The sequence below is a fragment of the Grus americana genome, chromosome 8, assembly GCF_028858705.1.
Source record: "Grus americana isolate bGruAme1 chromosome 8, bGruAme1.mat, whole genome shotgun sequence".
Classification (NCBI taxonomy): Eukaryota; Metazoa; Chordata; class Aves; order Gruiformes; family Gruidae; genus Grus; species Grus americana.
In genome coordinates this window covers 25383881-25404778 of record NC_072859.1, presented here as the reverse complement: position 1 = coordinate 25404778, position 20898 = coordinate 25383881, and the positions used below count along the sequence as shown (strand labels likewise).

The 20898-nt window shown below is 54.3% G+C and overlaps 1 protein-coding gene across 2 annotated transcripts; it reads right to left on the bottom strand.

Annotated features, from left to right (window-relative positions):
* Window positions 1-575: 575 nt before the first annotated feature.
* Window positions 576-15408, bottom strand: LOC129209633 (mucin-2-like). 2 transcript variants are annotated; one of them, XM_054834347.1, is made up of 5 exons: window positions 15288-15408; window positions 5314-5784; window positions 3922-4248; window positions 3591-3757; window positions 576-2768 (listed from the first exon to the last, which is right to left on the bottom strand). In XM_054834347.1, exons 1-5 carry the CDS (start codon window positions 15352-15354, stop codon window positions 2724-2726), a joined length of 1077 nt encoding a protein of 358 aa, XP_054690322.1. In that variant the 5' UTR covers window positions 15355-15408; the 3' UTR covers window positions 576-2723. The 2 variants fall into 2 exon arrangements, with proteins under 2 accessions (XP_054690322.1, XP_054690323.1); XM_054834348.1 differs by having other exon boundaries at window positions 576-3454; window positions 15288-15405.
* Window positions 15409-20898: the final 5490 nt, after the last annotated feature.

The following is a 20898-nucleotide window of genomic DNA, read 5'->3' as shown; positions in this document are numbered from 1 at the left end:
TTTTGAAACAAACCGTAAGCACTTACCTCCCTGTGGGTTTGAGCTCCAAAGGGAAGAGTTCAAAACAGCTATAAAGCTAAACAAAAAGAAACACATGCCTTTCAATTTGCTTTGTCTTCTGTACTATAGAAAGAAGCATGACAGATGATGCTACTTAGGTTTGGATTAGGCTGGCTTTCAGGATATTTTTGTAAAGTTTGGGCTTACAGTTGACAACAGATGAGAATAAGGATATCTTCAATCAGAGACAAAGGAAGAGAGTCTAAAGGTGCATGTTAGATTATTTGGTCTAGTGTGGTTCTCCAACACAGAATTAATCTGATTTGACCATGCAGAAATGAATCTCAGTCAACCCAGACAGGGAATGACCCTGATAAGAAGCAACACAGGCAGGGGGTGGTGTCCTTCTGAATCCTCAGAGCTACGGTTTATAGCTGTCTGGCATTTTCACTAGTATCAGCTCTGTGAGTCTTCCTACCCCAAACTGCTGCTGTTTATCTATCACAGGATTCATTGTGATCTACAAAACCTTTTCAGTTAGATGTTTGCAACAAAACTATGAGGACCAGGACACCTTTGGCATTTGTAACTTTATTGCAGAAAAAAAATTCCACTATTAACATATTTTACAAAGAAAGTTGCACTTTGGTGTTGGGCAAGTTTTCTTCCTCGCCCCTTTCCCCTGGACAGCGATGCATGGGAAACCAGAACAACTGGCCCCTGCCCTTTCGGTTGTGTGCAGAGACACTTTCCAGCTATGCCAGCCTGCACCAGTTCCAGCCAGGATGGAGTTCTATTTTCCACCACTAACTTGCCTCTCTTTGTGCCAAAAACCAGTAGCACCCTGCCCTCCGGCAGGGGAAACAAGTCTGTAGCTAGGGAGATTGCTCTGTGCAGACAATGCTCAATACAAAAGCTTTGGAGTTGTGACAATTGCCCTTTAGTTTTCATGCAATAATAATAGGAGAGAACCAACCCTTCTTCCCTATTTTACTGGGCATCCTTACAATAAACAGATGCAAGGTCAAAGCCAACAGCTGAACCCAGACTGCACTGCAGCCATTTGTCAGCCACTTCGGAAGTAGTAATGCAGGAAGGAGGAACTGCTGCCGTAACCCAGTTCATCTATTTGACCCAGACTGGTTCTGCTCCATCTTTGCAGATAATTTGAGCCTTGCTGATGGGGAAATTCCCCTTTTCCTACTAAAACAAGCAAGAACAGCACTGGAAAAAAAAGGTACTTTTGCTAACGAGGCCTGGTATCTGTCCTTTGTGGGGTCAGTGAGCGTTGCTACTGAGAGGAGAGACTGAGGCTTGCAAGAGCAATGTGGTAGATAATCTTTAGCCCTTGCTGTATCCTGAGGGAGCAACTGGCTTAGTCAAAAATCAAACACTCTAGAGAAGGCGTGTGTTTCTCTTTACCTGCAGTCAAACGTGAATTAGAAAACAGAAGCAGGTATTAATTTCATGAAGACTTCCATGTCACGCACACTCCGGTCTTTCTGAGGCAAGGGCACCTGAAGATCCACTCAGACTCTGGCCTGTGAGTTTCCTTGAGGAACCTCAAGAGCCTTGGATGCAGTCTACAGCAATGACATTTTGAGGCAAAAGTGCAGAATCTAATCAGCCTAACGCCTAGAAGGGGGAAGGGAGGAAGGCACCTACATCTAGGATCTGTCCTCATGACAAGACACCAGCTGGCTCAAAGACCAACATTAGAAGGTAAAGGAGCTTTGACCTTGCATTAGCAGAGGAGGGAGAGCGTGGTACTAGTTTGGTACAACAACTTTCAGCAACCAGATGCTAGCAGCAAAATGGGAGGTACCTGAGGAAAGGCAGGTGTCCATCCAGGCAGGGAAATGGACCAAAGCATTTACTGAGCCTGGGCAAGGATTTTATGCATATGCTGAAAGCATTAAGTATGGGAGACCCAGTTTCCTAATATTGGTGAGACCAAATTAGTGGGTCTAATTGGCACTAGACTGAGTCCTATCAAGCCCTGTTAAGCTAAAATTATGTTCATTTTCCTCCCAGCAACATCAAGTAGCAAGGGCACTTCTCCAGTGGCCACAAAACTGTTTTCCCTGGTGAAAGAGAAAAGGTATGCATGTAGGAAGGAAGCAGAGCAGTCTCTCATCCTCCTGGTAAGTGTTTCAGGATGGGCAGCGCCAATCCCAGGACTAAAGCTGAAACAGGAACAAAAAAAGTGCAAGAAAAAAAGCCCAAAATAAACCACCTTAAAAATACAGAACAAGAGGGAGCCCAAGAGAACTGATATCCACATCCTTGGCTCCCTCAGAAAACAGCAGTCTCCTTTGCTAGCACTGTGCTGACAACACCAGTGTTAAGAGCTGTTGTATGGATCACTTGCCCACCTCCTTTGAAAGCAGCCGCCGCCAAGAGGGACAGAAGAGATCCATGCAGAACATGATGGCAAAGGTTTTCTTGGCTAATTGGTCACCACACTAAAAGGAGGCACGTCTTCAGGACATTGATTTGAGGAGAGCCTCGAGGAAAGGGCCAGACTTGGGCTCTGATTCCCAGCATAAAAGCTTCAACATTGAACTATTTAAAATGTCTAAAACCAAAAGCCATCTGAAAAGGATCTTTCAGTTGTGTGCAAATCACAGCCCCTCATTCCTCAGCAGATCGTCTGGGACCAAGTCCTCAAGGCCTTCTCCTCTGGGAAGTTCAGCCAGCCAGGCAGAGGACAGCCTCGTTGCCTAGTAGCTGTAGAGTGAGAGAGGGGTGTCCTCCATCATGTCATCCTAGAAGCAGAGAATAGTGTGCTTTAATGAGATGTCTGCACGATGGCATACAGTCCCAGCCTGGAAGAGTGCTGTGCAGGCAGCACAGCCTTCTCATCCACACTGTCACAGTGTGGCCATCTTGCCCAGCAATCCACCCAAATGCTGTCCTTGTGCAATTCCTGGATCTTTGGACTGTTGCCCCCCCCTCCTGCTGCAGCTTTTGGAGAGAAGAGGTGCATGCAGGAAGAGCCTGCCTGCTGTAGGGATGTGGAAAACCCTGGCTGTGCAAAACTCCACTGGGCTAGAAACAGCATCAGCTTGCTAGCCTGCTGCAGAAGGGAAGTGGTACTCCTCTGCCCCAGAAAGCACAGTGAGTTAGTTGCAGCTTCCCCAGAGCTAATCCAGCCTCTGAAACCCTCATATCTTTTTATATTCCCAAAGGGAAAATGCAGACAGACAGACAACCTCCCTGGAACAGAGCACAGAATCTGCTTTGTCATAGTCACAAAGCAAATATATTAGAATACAGGAGGAGAGGCTAGGAAGATGTCATTTCAAGGGAAATTTGGATGGAGCTCCCCTTTCTCTCACTATTTAACCTCTGAGCATTCCCCTGCAGAGTGAGGGGAAAGCAGAGAACTTCTTTAGTGGTCAACCTTGAGACTTGCTGTCTTGATTCAAACCCTGGATGGAAGTAGAGGGACCTAAGAGGGAACAGGAGTTGAGATCAGCATTCTTCCTTCTACAAATACCCAAAGCATTGCTAATGTAGTAGAAGGGGAACTGCAAAGCACCAGTACAAGCCAGACCATTTCAGGCTGGGCTGAAGGCATTGCTCACCATGGGCAGGTCTTGCAGGCGGCGGAAGTCCATGCGGCTGTTGTGTTGGCGGTATCTCAAGAAGCCCACCAGGCCTAGGATGCCCACCATGATGATGAAGACGGAGATTACAGTGATTACCAAGGGATCAGCCCTCGTTGTATCAGCCGAAGGAGAACTGGGTAGCTCTGCAAGGATACCAAGGGAATGAGGCCAAAGGAGAGTCTTCAAGGGCTGGAGTAGCAAAGCCCTGTCTTCTCTGGTTCTGCTCAGTACAACCGAGAGGGACTTTGAGGTACCCCCAACCCTTTGCCATGTTTTGCGAGAGCAGGGACAAAAGCAGACCATTTACCTGGATTTTCATCATCACCAACATCCAACACAGAAGCCTTCTCATGACTGCGCTCTAATGGCTGCTTCAATGCAGATCTGCTGGTGGGGATGGCAGCTGTGCTGGTAGCGGTGGAGCTGGTCACAAGGGGTCTCACCATCGTGGTACCAGAGGCGGTAGCAGAGGACATGCTCCCTACGGTGGCGATGGGAGCAGAGGTTCTGGGCTCCATGGTGCTTTCCTCTGTGGCACCCACAGGGCTCGTTCCTGGCCTGGTTTCAGACCTTGCTGCTGTGGACCCCACCGTGTGCCCATCAGAAGGCCCCAGCTGAGAGCTGTTAGTTGTTGCTGCAAGATAGGAACAAGCAGTTATTTCAAAGGATAAAGTGTAAGCGTGCTGTTCTGTGGGACTGGACGAGATGGAAGCAAGGCTGTAAAGACGACTGCTGGGACTATAGGAAAAACAGCCCTTTGGAAAACAAGCAGGTCCTATAGCGCAGCCACAGCTGAGCCACGCTATAAGCCACAGTGCTTTAGAAAGTCCTCTTCATTTTCACATGCACCAATCTGCGATGTCAGCCAACCTCGGCTGGGCCCACAAGGCCTGTTGTCTGGGGACAAAGGACAAGCAGAGAAGCCCCAAACAGCTCTGCAAAGAGCTGGGGATCACCCCAGAGCAAGAGACTGGGAAAGGTCTCTCGTGCCTCCTTATGAGGAACGCAGAGGGGGCTGCCCAGGGACTGGGTAGCTGCGTCCCCTGAGGCTGTGTCTGTGCATCACAGAGCAGCAGAACCCCGTGACACAAGCCAGGGCGAAGCATGCGGTTGTGCAACACCATGCAAATCAATGGTCAGTCAATATCTGCTTTGTATCAGGGGTGAGTGACAGCCTGGCAGGCCCCAAGGTGGGTGAGACTGGGATCGCAGACCCTATAGTCAGTCCCCATGCTGCCCAGAGGGATCTGAGGGTAGGGTAGGGGTTCCCATGGTCACCCAGGATTGGATGGGCTGATGCGTGTGCCTGCCTATCTCCATGCTTTGTGTTAAGGGAGGGTGTGCTGCCCCTTTCTGCAGGCAGCAGGGAAGCCCCCAGCAGTGGTGCAGGAACAGCCCAGCAGGGCAGCACTGCTGAAGCACGTTGTCTCAGATGAGATATATAAAGGACTTCCCTGCACACAATCAATGTCCTCATCAGAAAGAAGCCAGCACAATTAATACCATAATTAATGGGGTTTGCAAAGAGGATGCTGAACTAACAGCATCTCTGCAGGTTGGTCCCACTGAACTGGTCACGCTTAATGGCTCACTCCCTTTTCCCCCTCCCTCCAGTTCCCATGAGAGTTCACAGAAATTCCCAGGTTATGCATCCTTGGGGAAGGACTTTCTGCACAGGCAGGGAAGGCAAAAACCTCACCAGGCACACTGTTCAGAGGAGGCGTTGGGGTTGCACTGCTGGCATCATCCATTTCTTCAGTTGTGCTGAAAGGCTCTGTGACTTCGTGGTTGGGCTGGTTTTCTTCCAGAGTACTGGCAGTTGGGATAGAGGAGGGGATTTCAGTGTTGCTGTTGACCAACAAGCTCATGTTGTGGTGCTCATACTGTGCAACTGTGACATCCCTGGGGCTGGCAGTGGTGGAAGCCTGCAGTCTTTCTGCCTTGGTGCTCACCATGGGGGTGGTAGGGATGGAAGCATTATCCATCTCTGTAGCGTGGGCTTCAGTGGCATTGAGTGTTGCAGCAGTCAAGTTTTTCTCCAGGCTTGTCTCAGGAATGGCAGCAGTCAATGGACTGAAGTCAGAGGCTTCCCTTGGCTGATGCGAGGTTAGCACCGTACTAAGAAAAGGCGATGGTGTCACCAAGGTCTCTGTTGTCTTCTGTCCCTCTCCTACAGAACAGAGTTAAGAAATGCTGAGGAGTTTGTCAGAGATCCCACACTGAGAGGAAAAACAGAGGGGGAGGCCAGGAACTGAACCTCTCCCTCCCTTTAACTCCAAATCCAGCACACGTTCACACTTGGAGAAGGGGTTCAAATAGCTGTTCTGTCCTCCTGGTCTCTCTGAGGCAGGGACCTGTCTTTACCCTCCTCCCCTTCAAGCCCTGTGCCTTTGTTCTATGGAGTCAACATCACTAACCCCTTTACCCTGGAGCACCTTTTAAACCTTTTTAGAGGATTTGTCTTTTTTAAAAGTACTACCTGAGACCTGATTCTGTGAGAAACGATAAGTCTTCCTTGGTTCACTGAGAAAGAGTCAGAAGTGGTGCAGAAAAAATGGAAGTGGGGAAAAAGTGGAAGTAGATCCTTTAGCTCCCCTGGCCCAATGAAGTATAGAGAAGTAATGTTTAAAAAGTCTGTGGCTGGTAAGGGTAAAGTATATATTGCTAGTCATCTTAGTAGCAGCGTGGGCTTGCTGCTAAAGGGAAGGGTAAAATGGGTAGCAAGAGAGTACTACAGCTAACAGAGCTGGTGGTGTACTTTGGGAGCCACCTTCATGAGCTATTTATGAACACATCACCACCATAAAGTGTGACTGTTGTCATAGAAATGGGGAGCTACTCAGCCTCCCACTACTGCAAACAGGGCCGGCTTCCCTCGCAGGGACCTGCAGCGAGCAAGGATCCCCCCCAGATCCACAGCCGCCAGACAGTGTGACAGCGTGCGGGAGGAGGAAAACCACAAGGCTCTTACACTGCCTGTTCATAAACACGGATCCTGTGAGGGTTTTTTAGGGTGTAAACAGGAAGAAAACAGAGAAATGTAGTCACATCAGGATGGACTCTCCAGACAATTTAAAAACATCGTATGGTCAATATTTTGATGATTTCTATTCAAGTTTCTACCCAAGCCACAGAGGTGTGATGAGCCAACTACAGAAAAAAATAAAGGTAATGAAGAAAACCCATCTTGGTGCCCACTCTTTCCACAGTGGAGAAGTGTCTGAGGCAGATGCCGTAACCAAGAAACATTAATCCACCAACAAAGCAGCCCACTGTCATACTAAGGCTTTGGGAAAAATCTCAGCAGTTTTTAAAAGCTCTTCAGAACAGACATAGTTATCAGAGCTCTTCTCCAGCTACAGCACTTAACAGGACCTAAAAAAAGACACAATACATCTCCCTCAGGAGACCTTCGCAGTACTCCGACCAGCTGGAGAATTCAAAACCTCAAAGCAGCCTGACAGAGCTGTGCTTCCCCAGCCCGGGGCCCCCGTCCCAGGAGGGCTCCTGTGGGGGATGCACAAGCAGGCAGCACAACCTCACTCCGCACATTCGGAGAACAAGCTCTCCAGGAGAGCCCCAGCTGGGGCAACTTAAACATGAAGACTGAAGGCGTAAGCGATGCTTCCTTTGGCCTCGCCTGGATCCAGCTGTCCGTGGCCAGAATGTGCCTCTAAACAAAGCAAGCTGCTCTCTGAAATGGAGCGAAGGCGTAGGATACGCTTACACCAGAAACACCTGGAAGGAAAAGAGCTGAGCACTTCTCTTCCCAGGATCAGGCACCAAAGCTCACAGCTCTTCGTGCAACGATTCCCAGCCCTAAACCCAGCATTGCTATTCAGCGTGCTGCCCGCTGGGTGAGATCCCAGCAGCTCCCGAGCTTGTGCTGGGCAACGCTGAAGGATCCCGGCTGGGCATTGGCAGATGCTCTCTCTGTAAACACCCGACTACCTGCTCCTATGTAGCACGACACACACAGAGCTGCACTATCACCGTGGGGTAAACAGGAAAGGTGGTGGCCAGGTGCCCGGCCAGCGGCAAGCCTGGCTACGTGCAGCTTTGAATAGCTGGCCTGTGCCCGGGGGCAGCAAGCCGTGATCAGGGTCACGCAGAGGAAAGATTTGGGGAGAGCTGTCTTGCACAAAGGCCTGAGCACCTCCGAAACGGTTGTGCCGGTTTCTGGCTAGGAAAGGAAAGCCGGGGGGAGGCTGATGAGTCTGGGCCCCACACGCCAGGGCACCTCCCCACAGTGTCAGGAGCCAGCATCCCTGCCAGGAGGTGCTGCAGGGCAGGAGGGTTTGTGGGGGCAAGCAGCTCCCCCCATCCTGTGAATAAGGAGGGACTGCACACAGCTCCCCGCTCTCTGTGAGGAGTACAACTAGTGGGAGTAGTATTTCCCTAAGCTCTTCTCTCCGTAAGTAGCCACACGGCTCCTTCCCGCAGAATTGCCCGGTGTCCATGACCGCCAAGGAAGCAGGACCATTGCAGAAAGACTTGTGCTGTAGCAGCAGCCGGCCTGGGTCTGGCGTAACACACTACTGTGGTGTGTAAAACCTGGTTTGTAGAGAATCGCAGAAGAGATGTTAAAATTGGCAAGTATGGCACAGGATGGGAAAAGGCTGGGGCAGCAGGGGACCCGCTCAGAGGCCGTTGGGCACGGCAGGTATTGATGGCACCTGGTTTAGCAAGTCATCCAGCCCAGCACATCTCAGCACACCCAGCTCAAGAAACAAAGGAGAGCCTGAAAAAAGGGAGAGCCTAAACCAGGCTAACACAAAGACTCAAGCCATTAAGAGATGATGGTGGGAAGATAGAGAACAAGGAAAGAGCCTTAAGATGGACAAGGAAACAAAGAACAGTGAGTAAATCCTGATCACTCAGGGACAGACTGACAAAAGATCACCATCACTGTCTGTCAGCTCCTAAGGGATAAGGGCACATCCAAAGCCAGCACAGTCACCAAGCAAAGCATCTGGGGAAATACTCAATAGGTGCAACTCAGTACTTGTGGGTAGGTGGGTGTTAAGAGAGTGAGCACTAATGAGTTTTAGTTCGGGTTTGTTTGAAAATAAAAATACTCCCCCAGGGTCTTACATTAAGATTTCCTACATCCTTACTGCAACGCCACAGTTTTGTTTCCCACAGTTTTATCAGCAAAACAGGCACCTACTGCAACCCATTCCCACCCAGCTCCAGTGCAAACCCTGCAGTACAGTGGGGGAGAGCAGGACTCTGCTGGGAAGCCACTGCGGCTGGCTGTGCTGGATGAGACCCAGCAAACCCCATGCCAGCTGTGATGCTCCAGGATCCAACCACTGTGGTTTGCTATGGATCCTTGGTGCACGACACGTCGGAAAATCCCCAGCTCCAGTGCTGTCGCTGCTGCTCCAGTCGCTGAGTGATGATGTTTTTAGCTGTTTGTCAGTTACTTATAGAGACACAGGTCAGAGCTCGTTACTCTGGCGTCTTCCTGGAGGAGCTCTGCTTCCTGCACCACATGCCAGGGAGGCTGTGGCTGCATTGCCTAAGGCATCACCCTCATCAGCTCCTGCAGACAAGAGGAAACCATGCCCCTCTTGTCTCAGATGGAAACAGTTGGTACGGATGCTTACCCATCCCTGGGATGCTCCAAGGCCTGACAGTTGCAGCACCCCAAGACAGCTGGTGAAGGTTCAGTCACCCCTGGATCTCTAATAAAGCAACTATGACTGTACTGCACGTGAAGAAGCAGGATCAGCTGCAAGTAAGAGCTCCAATAATAACAGCATCTCTTTTTCCCTGACAGGGAACCAAGGGTGGGTTTGCTTTGGTTAAGCTGCAGTGCCTGCTAAAGCGGAGCTGGCTGGCGGTCCCCCGCCTACAGCCCCGCTCCTGCCCCGCGTCTGTGCTAACCACCAGGCTCCGTCTGCGTGTGGTGAGAACCAGCAATCTCAGATCACATTAGGGCAGGGCTGGTGGATTTGGAGCAGCAGCTCCCATCAGACAGTGCTGACTGCAGTGACCTCTGTCTGGGAAACAACAGGGGTGAAGGAAGAGAACGGCCCCAAGGGAGGAGGGATGCAGCCAGCCAAGAAGCCCCTGCCTTGGACAAGGGTGGGAAACGCTCCCTGGTCCAAGAGGGAAGGGAGGGCTCTGAGCATCAGCCCACAGCTCTGGCCCCTCTCCTGCGCTGCATGATGACACTGAGGGACCTTCACGCATCAACCCGAGCTCCCACCAGCTCCAGAGCAGACATGATATAAATATGCCATAACGGAGAGGAGTGAAGGAAGCCAGCTCTGCAGGAGACCGGGCTGTTCCTGCTTTGCGCTCCCTGCCCAAGTTTCAGGGCTGGGGCCAAGCGAGGGGCTGAGGAAGGTTTGCACAACCAGCACTGAGCATGGTTGCTGTATCAGGACAGCCACGCAAAGTGGGGACGTCTCCTCCATCCTCTGCTACAGCAGCCACCCCACTGTCAATTTGTTTCTGAGCATAAAACAAGGCAGAGAGCCAGAGCAGGGCCTCAGCTGGACCAACCTGCGGATGAGCTCTTGCCACAACCCTCCTGCCCCTGTCCCAGCAGCATCCTCTGCACGCTCTGTCCTAACCCAACTCCAATCCACAGGCTTTACCACTGTTTCTAAAATCCCTCTTGGGGTGACATGTAGGAGAGCCACATAAGGTAAGGAAGCCAGCAGCAGGCTGGCTGCTGGGGCTCGAGGGAGAGCAGGGCAGCAGGGTACAGGCTGCGGTCACCACTGGAAGAGGCGCAGAGACCTAGGTGAGAGCTGAGCACAGAGATGAGAAAAGGTCCACCCAGGATTTCAGAAAAAGTCCCCGTGGGAGCAGGACTCCCTGGTGTGGATGTATCCCCCTGCACAGGCTGTCACTGTCTGCAGATAGCACTTCACTTAAATCAGCTTCCTACAGAATACATGTCAAACCACTACTCTGATTCATTGAAAAGGCACCCAAACCCTTCTAAAATCTAAAACACTTCTATTTTTGTGCACTAACTGAATTAAACTTCCATTTAAGTGTAATAGCTTAAGTTGCAAACAACCTAGTAAAATGCAAAATTAATATGTTTAAAAAGTAACAGCATAAGCTGTAACCTGTATGTATTTAAGCAATTACATTACATCCTATTGCTTAGCAAAGTACTCCATTAAGTGTAGAAATTATCTTTTGTTGCCAGTTATTACATTTTTATGGTTACCAACCAACGGTAATTAAACAACCTCTTCAAGGAAAAAGAGCTGGAGTATAAATGCAAATAACACCATATAGTGGGATTTAAAACTGCTTTGTAAATTCAGCTCCAGTTTGATACCTCAATGGAGGCAGGATGCCACTGGGCTGCATTTGCCGCAGGCTCCAGTGCTCTCCTTGCCAGGGATGATGCCAGGACCAGTCCCATCCCCATCCGGGCAGAGAGACAGCTCGGACCTCGCAGCCCACTTGGGGACCACAGCAGAGCTCTTGCACAGCAGCAAGTTAATTCACTGCACCCCACATGGCCTCTGCGAGCTCAGCCATGCCCTGTTGCGCAGGCAACAAAACTGGGGGGGGGGAGCCTGAACTGGGAGCGCCAAGCGTGGCCCTGGAAATTGGCCAGGCCAGGCACACTGCACAGCAAGGGTTGCGGTAAGGGACAGGAATAGAAACCAGGTCTTCTGACTGAGAAACTCTTTCCAGCCCGATAGGCAGGTGGCCACGAGCCGAGCACGAGACAAGGCTCAGATTAGATATGGGGTGCCGAGCGAGCATGGTGCTGGGGAGGAACAGCCCAGCACCCAGCCTGTCTGGGCAGGCAGGAGGATGCTTCCCCAGGGCGTCTGCAGATGCCGGGCCTCGGGCTTGAACCCCTGGGGAACAAAAAGGGGAGACGGTGCTACCGCCTCGTTTGATGGCACTGCATTTGGGACAGGGACAACCAGCTGACAGTGCCAGGGCAGAGCAAGAGTTGTGAGAGCAGAGATGAGCAGCCCTGGAAACAGTGCCATAAATGCCAAGTACGGGTTCTTCAGTACTAGGAAAACCCATAGAACAGCACAGACATGCCCAGAGCACGCAGCGGTGCTGGAGCTGGAACCAGGGAGAGGGGCAACGCCAGTCCAAGTGCCTGCCTGCAGGACGCAGCACCCTTTGCCTAGCCCTGCCACATGAGCCCTTAGCCACCCAGCCCGGGCAGGGAGAGATGCAAGAAACTGCTTTCCCACAGGTTTGCAGGAAGCCCCATCACTGATCCCCCATTTAAAGGCAAGGCAGCTTATCCCAAATTCCCACGGCAGAGCAAAAGGGGAGAGCAGACTGCCTTGTTCAGCCACCGTCACACCAGCCAGTTATTTTCCACTGGCTGCGTGCAGCTACGAAACACCCTGCTTGGCAAGAAGGTGCCCAGAAGGCTCCCACGCTGTTTGCTTTGTTCCTGGATTGAGGGACTGAGCCGTGATGAAGACCCCTTTGCCCAGAGGCTGCTGGGGACACGCATGGCACCCAAGGCCTGGGAAGCCTGACCTGCTCTGGGGCTGGGTAACCCCAATAATACAGCACCAGCAGGGAGCTCTGGCATCAGCCAGCCCTGGCGCTGCTTACCTCGGGAGTCACAGCTGCGGCGAAGGAAGCTCTCATGTCATTAGGAGAAAATTAATCAGCCATTTGCCTTAATAGCAGCCCCATGTCAGCAGGGAGCCTGGTCTCCAGTGCAGTGTGGCATCAGCTAAGGGGAGTCTGGACATCAAGAAACCTGCCCAGCCATGAGCAGCCCCCAGGACCTTCCAGCTGTGTGGCTGGTGGTGTCATGGGCTACAGGGCTTGGAGGATGCATCCTGCCCTGAGCAGCGGCAGTTTTGGTCATGCGGGGCTCTGAGCAGCCCTACAGGGCTCAGGACAAGGCCCCAGACATGAGCAGTGTTGAGCCTTACGAGAGCTGCCCCACAGAGCATGGTGGGGACAAAGGCAGCCCCGTGGAAACCCCTGCAGCAAGAACTGCATCTGCCCACCCAGAGGGTCTAGGAAGGAAGGAAGGAAGGAAGGAAGGAAGGGCCTCTGCTTTGGATCGTCCCTGCTCCCCTTTACCTGGAGGGATGGGGCCAAGGGAGCTGAAGGAGGTGAGTGCTTTGCCCCTGCCCAGCGGGTCAGGCCATGGAAGGGCAGCAGGGAGTCAAGATGCACCCGCACCTGGGGCTGGAGGAAGAGCACATGCAGAAATGGCATCAAAGATTGACACCACGACATGGTTGGGCTTGACAGGCGGTGCAGGGTCGGTGGTTACCCCACACAGCTGGAGGTACCACCCTGAGGAGAGGACGGAGCTGTGGCTCAATTCTGGATGCAGGACAGCTGGGGTGGGGTTGGGTCCAACCACTTTCCCTTGCCCTGGGCAAATAAGGGGAAAAAACCCATGGCAAATCAGCCGTGGGGCTCTGGAAGCGGACACACTGCCTGCCTGTGTGCATGGCCCCAGGTGCCGACAGACGGGGCTTTATGTGCTTGCGCCGCTCCCGGCCCCACGCCGTCCCCTCCGTTTGCGAGGCAGTTCGGCACAGGAGGGGAAGGCAGCAAAATGCCCAGACCAAAATTACTTCGGGGTTTTATTTGTAAGGCTAACGGTGCTGGAGGAAGTGGATTTCCGCAGGCAGCGAAGAAAGGCTGCATTGAGAGGCTGGGGTGGGTAGAGCACGGGGGACGCGGCAGCCAGAGCCCCTCTGTGGCCCCGCAGCAAACCCGGCTGGGGAGCATGAGCAGGCGCTGCTGGACGGGGGGGGGGGGCAAAGGGGATCTGTGCCAGGAGCACGGCAGAGACCAGCTTGCAGGGCTAGGACAAGCCTGGTTTTGGACAGGTTTGTCTGAGGACTGTCAACTTTGGGGCCAATCTCCAGGTGAACCTTTCCTTCCCCCATCACTGCCGTGCTGCGATTCTCTGGTGTCTCATTAAGGGTTGTGCTTGCTATGGGGCAGTTTTTTATTGCTGGCATCTATTCTGTGCCATCTAGTTTCACAAAACATTTGCTCTCTCAGCTGTGGCTGGGATTAGGTAGTGGACCCAAAAGCCAGGAGGACAAGGGCTAGGCCAGCTGCATAGGTGCTGTTTCCTAAGGCTGTGAAGGGACTTTGGGATTGGGACGCTAAGCATGAAAGATGCCAGGAAAAATCCAGCGCAACTTTAATTCTGGCATGTCCCAGCAATTTGAGTCTTGGGCTTTGTAGCAGCTCTTATGAGCCAGCTGGGGCAGGGGGCTCCTGGGGGTACCCCAGCAGGCTGGGGCAGGAAACGCTGCGAGACATGGGGCCAGCGCAGCCAGCGGCAGCCCTGAGCTCCTCCTCCTCCTCTCGGCTGATGGAAATCCCTAGTCGAGTCGTTTCTCTGCCAGCGAGTCGCTCCTCTGCCAGCGCCGGTCACCTCCCCACACCTCGTCACAGCGCAGCCACCCTTGCACAGGGAGCGCAGCGTTACCCAAGGCTTTGCCCATATAAAGGGGGCTGCTTTGGGACTGTTTCCCCATGCTCAGCCTCAAACTCAGCCAAACCACATCCGGTGCCCAAAACCTCAGCCTGAGCGCTGCTCTTGCTGCTGGGGCTCTGCCCCACGGGCACCTACACTAGGGTTTTGCCAGCCCAATTAGTTATTAGAAACCCAGTTTCTATGGGTCACCCCTCTGTCTCTTCCTGCTGCCATCACTGTGCTGCGATCTGACCAGCATCTGGTGAAGGGTTTTTTCTCAGCTGCCAAGAAGAGGAAACACGTTTGCTTCCCGAGCCCCAGGCAAGCCCCTAAATGCCAGCTCAGACTTTGTCACTGCCAGGGTCACGGGGGATGGTGACAGCCCCCCACTCGAGGCGCGCTCCCAGCCACGCGGCAGGGCTCGGCTGCGTGTCGGTGTGCGGGGCTGTCAGCGCCACGCTGCAGACCGCGCCTGCCCACGTGGGGACATGTTGCTCGTGGAGCCGAGCCGAAATACAGCCTGGGAAGAGGCTGCCTGGGGATGGGATCTGGCTCCTGCTCTGTCCCGGACACCGGCATTGCCTCCTCTCCCGCAGCACGAAGGGACGGGCGCCCCGTGCCTGCGGGGAGGCGGCAGAGCTCGGGCTTTGTCCGGGGTCCCCTCGGTGGGAAGCTCAGCGGCGGCTCGTAGGTACCCAAGACCTGCAGGGTGGGAGCCGCAGGGCTGGATGCTGGCGGGTGAGCGTCTCCGGGCTCGCTGCTCCCCTCCCCGCGCATCCCCTCCGCTTCCCCGCTGGGCCGGGGAGCTGAAGCCAGCCCGGCTCCGCTGGCGGGGAAGCAGCACCCGCGGGGCGAGCGCTGCTTGCAGCTGCCTTGTATGGGCAAGGCCGGGGCGGGCGGCCTCGCTGCTGCCTTGAGCGCGGGGATGGCCCGGGCTCCCCCCGAGCATCCCTGGGCGACCTTACCTGCGCGCCCGCCGGGGCGACGGCGCCCGGGGCCAGGGGACTTCGCCCGTTTCGGGGCCAGGCCCGGGATGCTGCTCCCCGGAGGTTTCCGTCCCCGGGAAGGGCTCCCCAGACCCTTCTCCCGCAGCCCCACCAGCGGGCGGAGGAGCCCGGGCCCCGGCGCTGCCCCGACGGCTGCCGCCGGCGCTGCGCTCCCCGCCGCGGCGAGACCGGCGGGACCCCGCGGGCCGTCGTTCCCCGCCCCCCCCACACCGGTACCCCTCGGGCGGCCGCCTCCGGTACCTGGCAGGGCGCAGAGCAGGCAGCAGGCGGCGGCGAGGCGAAGCACGGCGCGCCGCGTCCCCTCCATGCTGGGCCGATCCGCGCTGGCTCCGCCGGCGGCACCGGGGCGGTGCCGAGGCGGGACGGCGGGCGGGGCGGGGCGGGCGGCACGTGGTCCGGCCCCGGAGGCGCGGGGCGGGGGGTGGCAGCGGCCCCCGCCCTCCCGGCACCCTCCGCATCCCCGTCCGGGCCGGCCCCGCATCGACCCCGCCGCTCCCGGTCCGGTACCCGGCACCTCCGCTTCAGGCAGAGCACTCCCGGTCCGGTCCCAGTTCGGTCCCTGGCACCGTCGGTCCGGTTCGGCATCGCCCCCAGCATCGCCGGTTGGTCCCCGGCACCCCTGGTTCGGGCCGGGCACTCTTGGTCCAGTCCCGCAACAGCCCTGGCATCCTCGGACTGGTGACTCCTGGTTTGGGCAGGGCACCCCCAGTCCAGTCCTTCCCTGTCCCAGGCATCCCCAGTCCAGTTCTGCACCACCCCATCACCCCATGCTGGTCCAGGCCCTCATCATCCCCCAATCTGGTCCTGCATTGCCCCTGGCACCTCCAGTTGAACCTGGACCCCCTACTTCTGCCCGGTACAGGGATGGGGACAATGGCCAAGCCGAACATGGGGCATCACCCTAGGGCCCTTGCACTGGTTTGGGGTACAGTGGGCACAGCTGGATGCAGAGCTGCTCCAAGCATCCCTGGATGCTGCCCTGGCCAGGGCTGAGCTGGGTGCTCAAGAAGCCATGTGCGTTTCTCAGGGCATCCTGCAGCCCGTGGGGCACCCCCTGGGCCCACGTCCCTCCCAACCTCCTGGGCTGGCCAGCCCCATCCAGGCATTGTGAGGGCTGAGCTAGCAGCCATCCTTCAGAAAGTCTGACCACTCTCTTCTGGTTGACTTTTCTGAAGAAGAAACCCAGCCAGGCACCCTGCGCCCACCCTGCTCTCTGGAAGGACCAAAAACCCCCTTGCAAATCCTTTGTCACAGTGCTTCCTCCCTGACCCCAGCCCCAGCCTCACATGGTGCAGCTGAAGTGAGCCCTCCTGTCCTGCCCCATCAGCTCTCACAGAAACAACAGGAAGGTTTTGGGCTTTTCTGATCTGGGAAGGTGCCCTTCACCCAAAGGGTGCAAAGAACATAGGGCCTCGGAGGCATCCAAGGGTCCCACGTCATGGTGTGGTCCTTGCTGACCCTCTCTCGGGCTGCTTTGGCAGAGGTGGGGCTGTGGGTCCCCTCTTCTGTCCCAATACCTGTGTCTGCAGCACCACGGGACAGAGGAGGAAGGTGGAAATGGATATTTTTGTTCCCTGAGAGATCTTGCCTTGTTTCTTCAATGTGGGGCTCCTTGGTAGCTCCTGCCCTCAGTTCAGAGGCAGGCGGAAGAGAACAGGGCTGATCTGATGCAAAACTGATCATGTCTTTTACCAGCTCTTTAAAAAAATAAAATTAAATCTCAGCCTCTCATTGGAAATAAGTATCTCGCTGCTTGCTGCTTATTGCCACCAAAACTAGATGTACAATTTTCCAGCATCCCGTAAGGCAGAAGTAGTTGGGCTTGTACAAATTTCCCAGTTCTAAGGGGAATTATTTTAAGCATATTTACAACTTTTTGTTAAATTATAAGTCTTCTGCTCCCGAAGACGCCACAGGGCTGCCCGGCAGAGCAAACCTTCTTTGTGCCAGACAGGTTTGGGCTTTTGGTGCCACAGTGTGCACTCCTGACCTGGCATCTCGGAGCCTGCCACGTCTCACCAGCGAGGGACCAGGGCATTTCCACCCCACGGGCACCCATCCCCGCGAAGGACATGAGTTCTGGGGGACGTAGGAGCTGCTGGCTGTGACCACGGTTCATGTGTGCGTCCAGCGCCTGCGAGCTTCTGATTCACGTCTCTCCTCTGGTCTCTGGAGATGCCGAAACAATATCCATCTCAGCTGGCTTGTAGATGGTGGCTCTCAGTCGTCAAGGTTACCGATCCCTCTGCTTTAATTAAGCGTATAGACATGGCACGGGGTATCTTCAACAGCTGGGGGACAAGGAGAGCGTTGGGCTGGCATTCCCTGAAGGGGTTTGTGAGCAGCCGATAAACCTGGGCAGATGAGCCCCCCTGCAGGTCACTGCTATTACTTTAGCTGATCTCTGCACTCATTAGGATTATGATTAACACAGTAATGAGGCACCTTCGGCTCCCCATAGCACAGAAGGGGCGGTTGGGAGTGAGAAAAGTGACTGCATGGGCCTGACAGTGTTTTTGCAGTGACACTGCTGCTCTCCCACCCTGGAGAAAGAAGGGAAAACAAGGGGCGCTTTAATATCCCACTGGTGCACGGCCACTTTCTCATGGAGCGAGCAAAAATATCCCCCTCAGATACCAGGCAGCAGCCCCCTGTGTCGGTGTGGGCTGTACAGGGGCTCTGACTGCTCAGGGGGTTGTCACCCTGGGCTGTTCTCGAGGAGGACTGAAAACGTCCTTGCAAACCCACACAGCATGTAAACCAGACAGGTCTGGGTAGCAGTGAGAGTCGAGGACTTAGAATAACTTCTGAAAGGAAGTTTTGTGCTCAGAAAACACGGCATTGACTTCTGCCAGTGTCACACTCTCTCTTGCACTGGCTTTATTTAGCTCCTGTCCTTTCATTTCTGGCTGGTGGCCAAAGCACGAAGCAGGCCAGAGATGATAATGTTGATTATGTTAATTTAATAGGAAGAAGGAGATAATAGAAAACAAGTGAGTGGAAAATAGTGGCAGCAAAAGGGCTGAGGGGAAGTAAGGGCCTAGGTAGGAGGGAGGGAGATGTTGGCCCTAGGAGAGATGTGGAAGCTCAGTGCGTGGGCTGTGTCCCCCAGCCTGGGGTATGACACCAGCTAAGCATCCCCCAGAGCGAGCAGAGCATGATTAGAGCTGGTCTTGGGGTAGACGGGCCAATATATCACCCCCAGACGGCTGTTCTCTCCTCCTCCAGAAGCACTTCACTGTGGGATGGGGAGAGGGGCTGCTCTCAAAGGGAGACAACTCCGCATTTGAAGGGATTTCTAGTTCTCAAGGGAGATGGTAGCCAACTGACTGGAGCGGAAAAGCTAACCCAAGGTGAGTCATTCCCCCCCCTTCCCAAGGCTGAAGCATTAAAACAGTTTTTTATGAAAGGCAAATTAAATCCCACAAGTCAGAGCCAAGAAAAAAAGAATTTATCAAAGAGCAGAAGATGCTATTGGGTGACTTGCAGGCAGACAGAGGGAGCATTTGCTCAGCAGCCCGGGATATTAAATCTCCTCTGTTGCTCCTCCAATGCAAAGAGCACTGCCATTCATCTATTTTTAATAACAGTGACGCAGGCAGCGAACCTGACTTCAAGGCTGGGAGCTTGTCTTCTCCCCCCTGTGTATCTGTCCTGACTCATCTTCCTTTCCAAGGGCCCTTCGCAGCTTTGTAACTCAGCGAAGGAAGAAAGGAAAAACAACTGAAATAAAGCAGATCAGACCGCAAAGCTTTGGAAACAGAGAACCACTCTGGGAGAGGAATAATAAACACTGGGACTTCACTGGCTCAGGGAGCCGGGGAAAATTGAGGGACTGGGAGATCTCAGTGTATCTGGGGACATGCAGATCTGAGAGTGGGATCTCTCAGCTGAGCAGGGATCTGGTAGCATCTGGATGCTTGTGGGTCTGGAAGCTCTGCAGAAAGCCCAGGCTGGAGGAAGCAGGGGCAGAGCTGAGGGTGCCCAAACCCAGGGTGGCTGGGGGGGGACAAGCTGAAGTGCTCCGCTGTGGCAGAGGTCTCCGATTGTAGTGCCACAATGGGTCTCTGTGCCGTTGTAGTTGCAGAGATAAGGGCAGTGAGTGTGAGGAGTGTAACCAGCCCGGGGAGGTGAAAAGCTGTGCTTTCATCCCAGAGATGAGTTAGCTTTGCTGGGCAGTGAGGATGGTGCCACCAGGCAATGCAGGAACCCTTTTGGGCCTTGGCACGCAGCAGGAGAGGTGGGACTGATGGCCCTGTGGGCTAGTGGCCTCAATGCTTAATAGGACTGTGTGGTGTCTCTGGGTGTCCACCACAGTCCAAGCTAGTGCAAGTCCATATTGCTGCACTCTGGTGGGTGTTACTGTGCATACACCTTTGCAGATGTTTAAGGTTTTTCCCTACAAAATTGGTATTTTGGTATCAGACAACCCAAAACCTCAGGGGCTGCTGAGGGGAGCCATGCCTCAGGCCTGCCCTGAGCGCTGGGGTCTCACCCGTTGTCCCTCAGCTCCTAAGCACTGGAGCATGGTCTGATGGGCTCTCCCCAGGGCTGAAGCCACCCAGGCACAGTGACACAGGGTTAGTCCTGGCTCACTGTCCCAGTGCTTGCACAACCTCACGACATCGCAGAGCAGGCTGGAGCAAGCTGGCTGGCTCCATGCCACTCCATGCCCACGGTAGCACCAGGAGCTTGGCTATAGCCATGCCATGGCACTGTCGCAGTGTGGACAGTTGAAGCCAAGACAGCAGATGGCCATGAGGAGCAGGCAGGGAAGCACAAGATCACGACACCGGTCACAGCAGGGCAGCTGCCTAAGTGGGAACATCCATCTGCCCCAGCACAAGCCCTCCCTGGTTCCTGAGGCAGGGTGTCTGGCACTGCTGCCAGCCTCCTGCCTGGGCTCTGCCCAGCCTCCTGGAAAAGGAATGTGAAGACACTCTGACAATCCCACGGTTGCCAGGTCTCGTGCAGAGATGCGTGGTGCCAGGCTTGGGCTGACAGGGCAGCATGGCTTTGTGCACAAGGACATGCTGGTTGCCCTGTCCGCGCTGGTGGTGAGACAGAATCGTTAACCCTGTTCTTCATCAGCAGGCATGTAAATCCTCGTCCAGAGGACAGCATGCAGGCTGCCCCCATGGAGCCCTCCTTGCTGCCAGGAGGATGGTCATGACATGACCAGGAGCACGCGGTCCAAGCGCAGCCCCCGCTGTGTCTTCCTCTGCTCAGAGCGGTGGAAAATGCCCTCTCCTCCATAAGCATACCTCACCTTGGTCTGCAAAGGCCACCTGCAAGGCTGGCTGAGGGAGGTGCGGATGGGAGGATGCTCCTCCAGGGGAGCCTGTTAAGATGCTTTTCAAAATCTAGGGGGTTTAGTGTGTGACTGAAAGCCTAAAGGGATCATTTTCCATGGCTGTCCTGTTAAATGTTCACCAAAGACAGGGCCAGGAAAGGGACAGCGTTGACATTAGGCAAGGGCAAATTCCAGGCAGTCCCGCTGGGACCCGCTCCTCTGGCTTCCGTGACGTGACTCCAGATCTCCGCTGGTGTAAGGCAGAGCAGAATCTGACCAATCCTATCTGAAGAACATGATTTCCTTGATGGCTTTCATTACATCAAGTATGTCATGGGTTAAATCACTGAAATGCCCAATCTCATCACAGTACTGTGAAGTCAAACCACAGTCTTGGTCCCCTGGGAGGGGAGAGAGACAGTCCCCTGACACTTGTTTAATTCTGAAGCCCACAAAACCTCTCCGCTGGGGAAGACACCTGCTGCTCTGCTACAGCAGAGGAAACTTGTGTGGCTACATCACAGCTTCTTTCTCCTTGTGAAGGAGAAATGTCCCAAA

Bases quoted from the DNA above. Each gene is read 5' to 3' on its own strand.
- LOC129209633 (XM_054834347.1), bottom strand. From the start codon at position 15,354: ATGGAGGGGACGCGGCGCGCCGTGCTTCGCCTCGCCGCCGCCTGCTGC. The intron at 3,758-3,921 runs GTAAATGGTCTG...GTATCCTTGCAG, and splicing joins TGGTGATGATGAAAATCCAG to AGCTACCCAGTTCTCCTTCG. The intron at 2,769-3,590 runs GTGAGCAATGCC...CTCTGCTTCTAG, and splicing joins GCCTGCAAGACCTGCCCATG to GATGACATGATGGAGGACAC.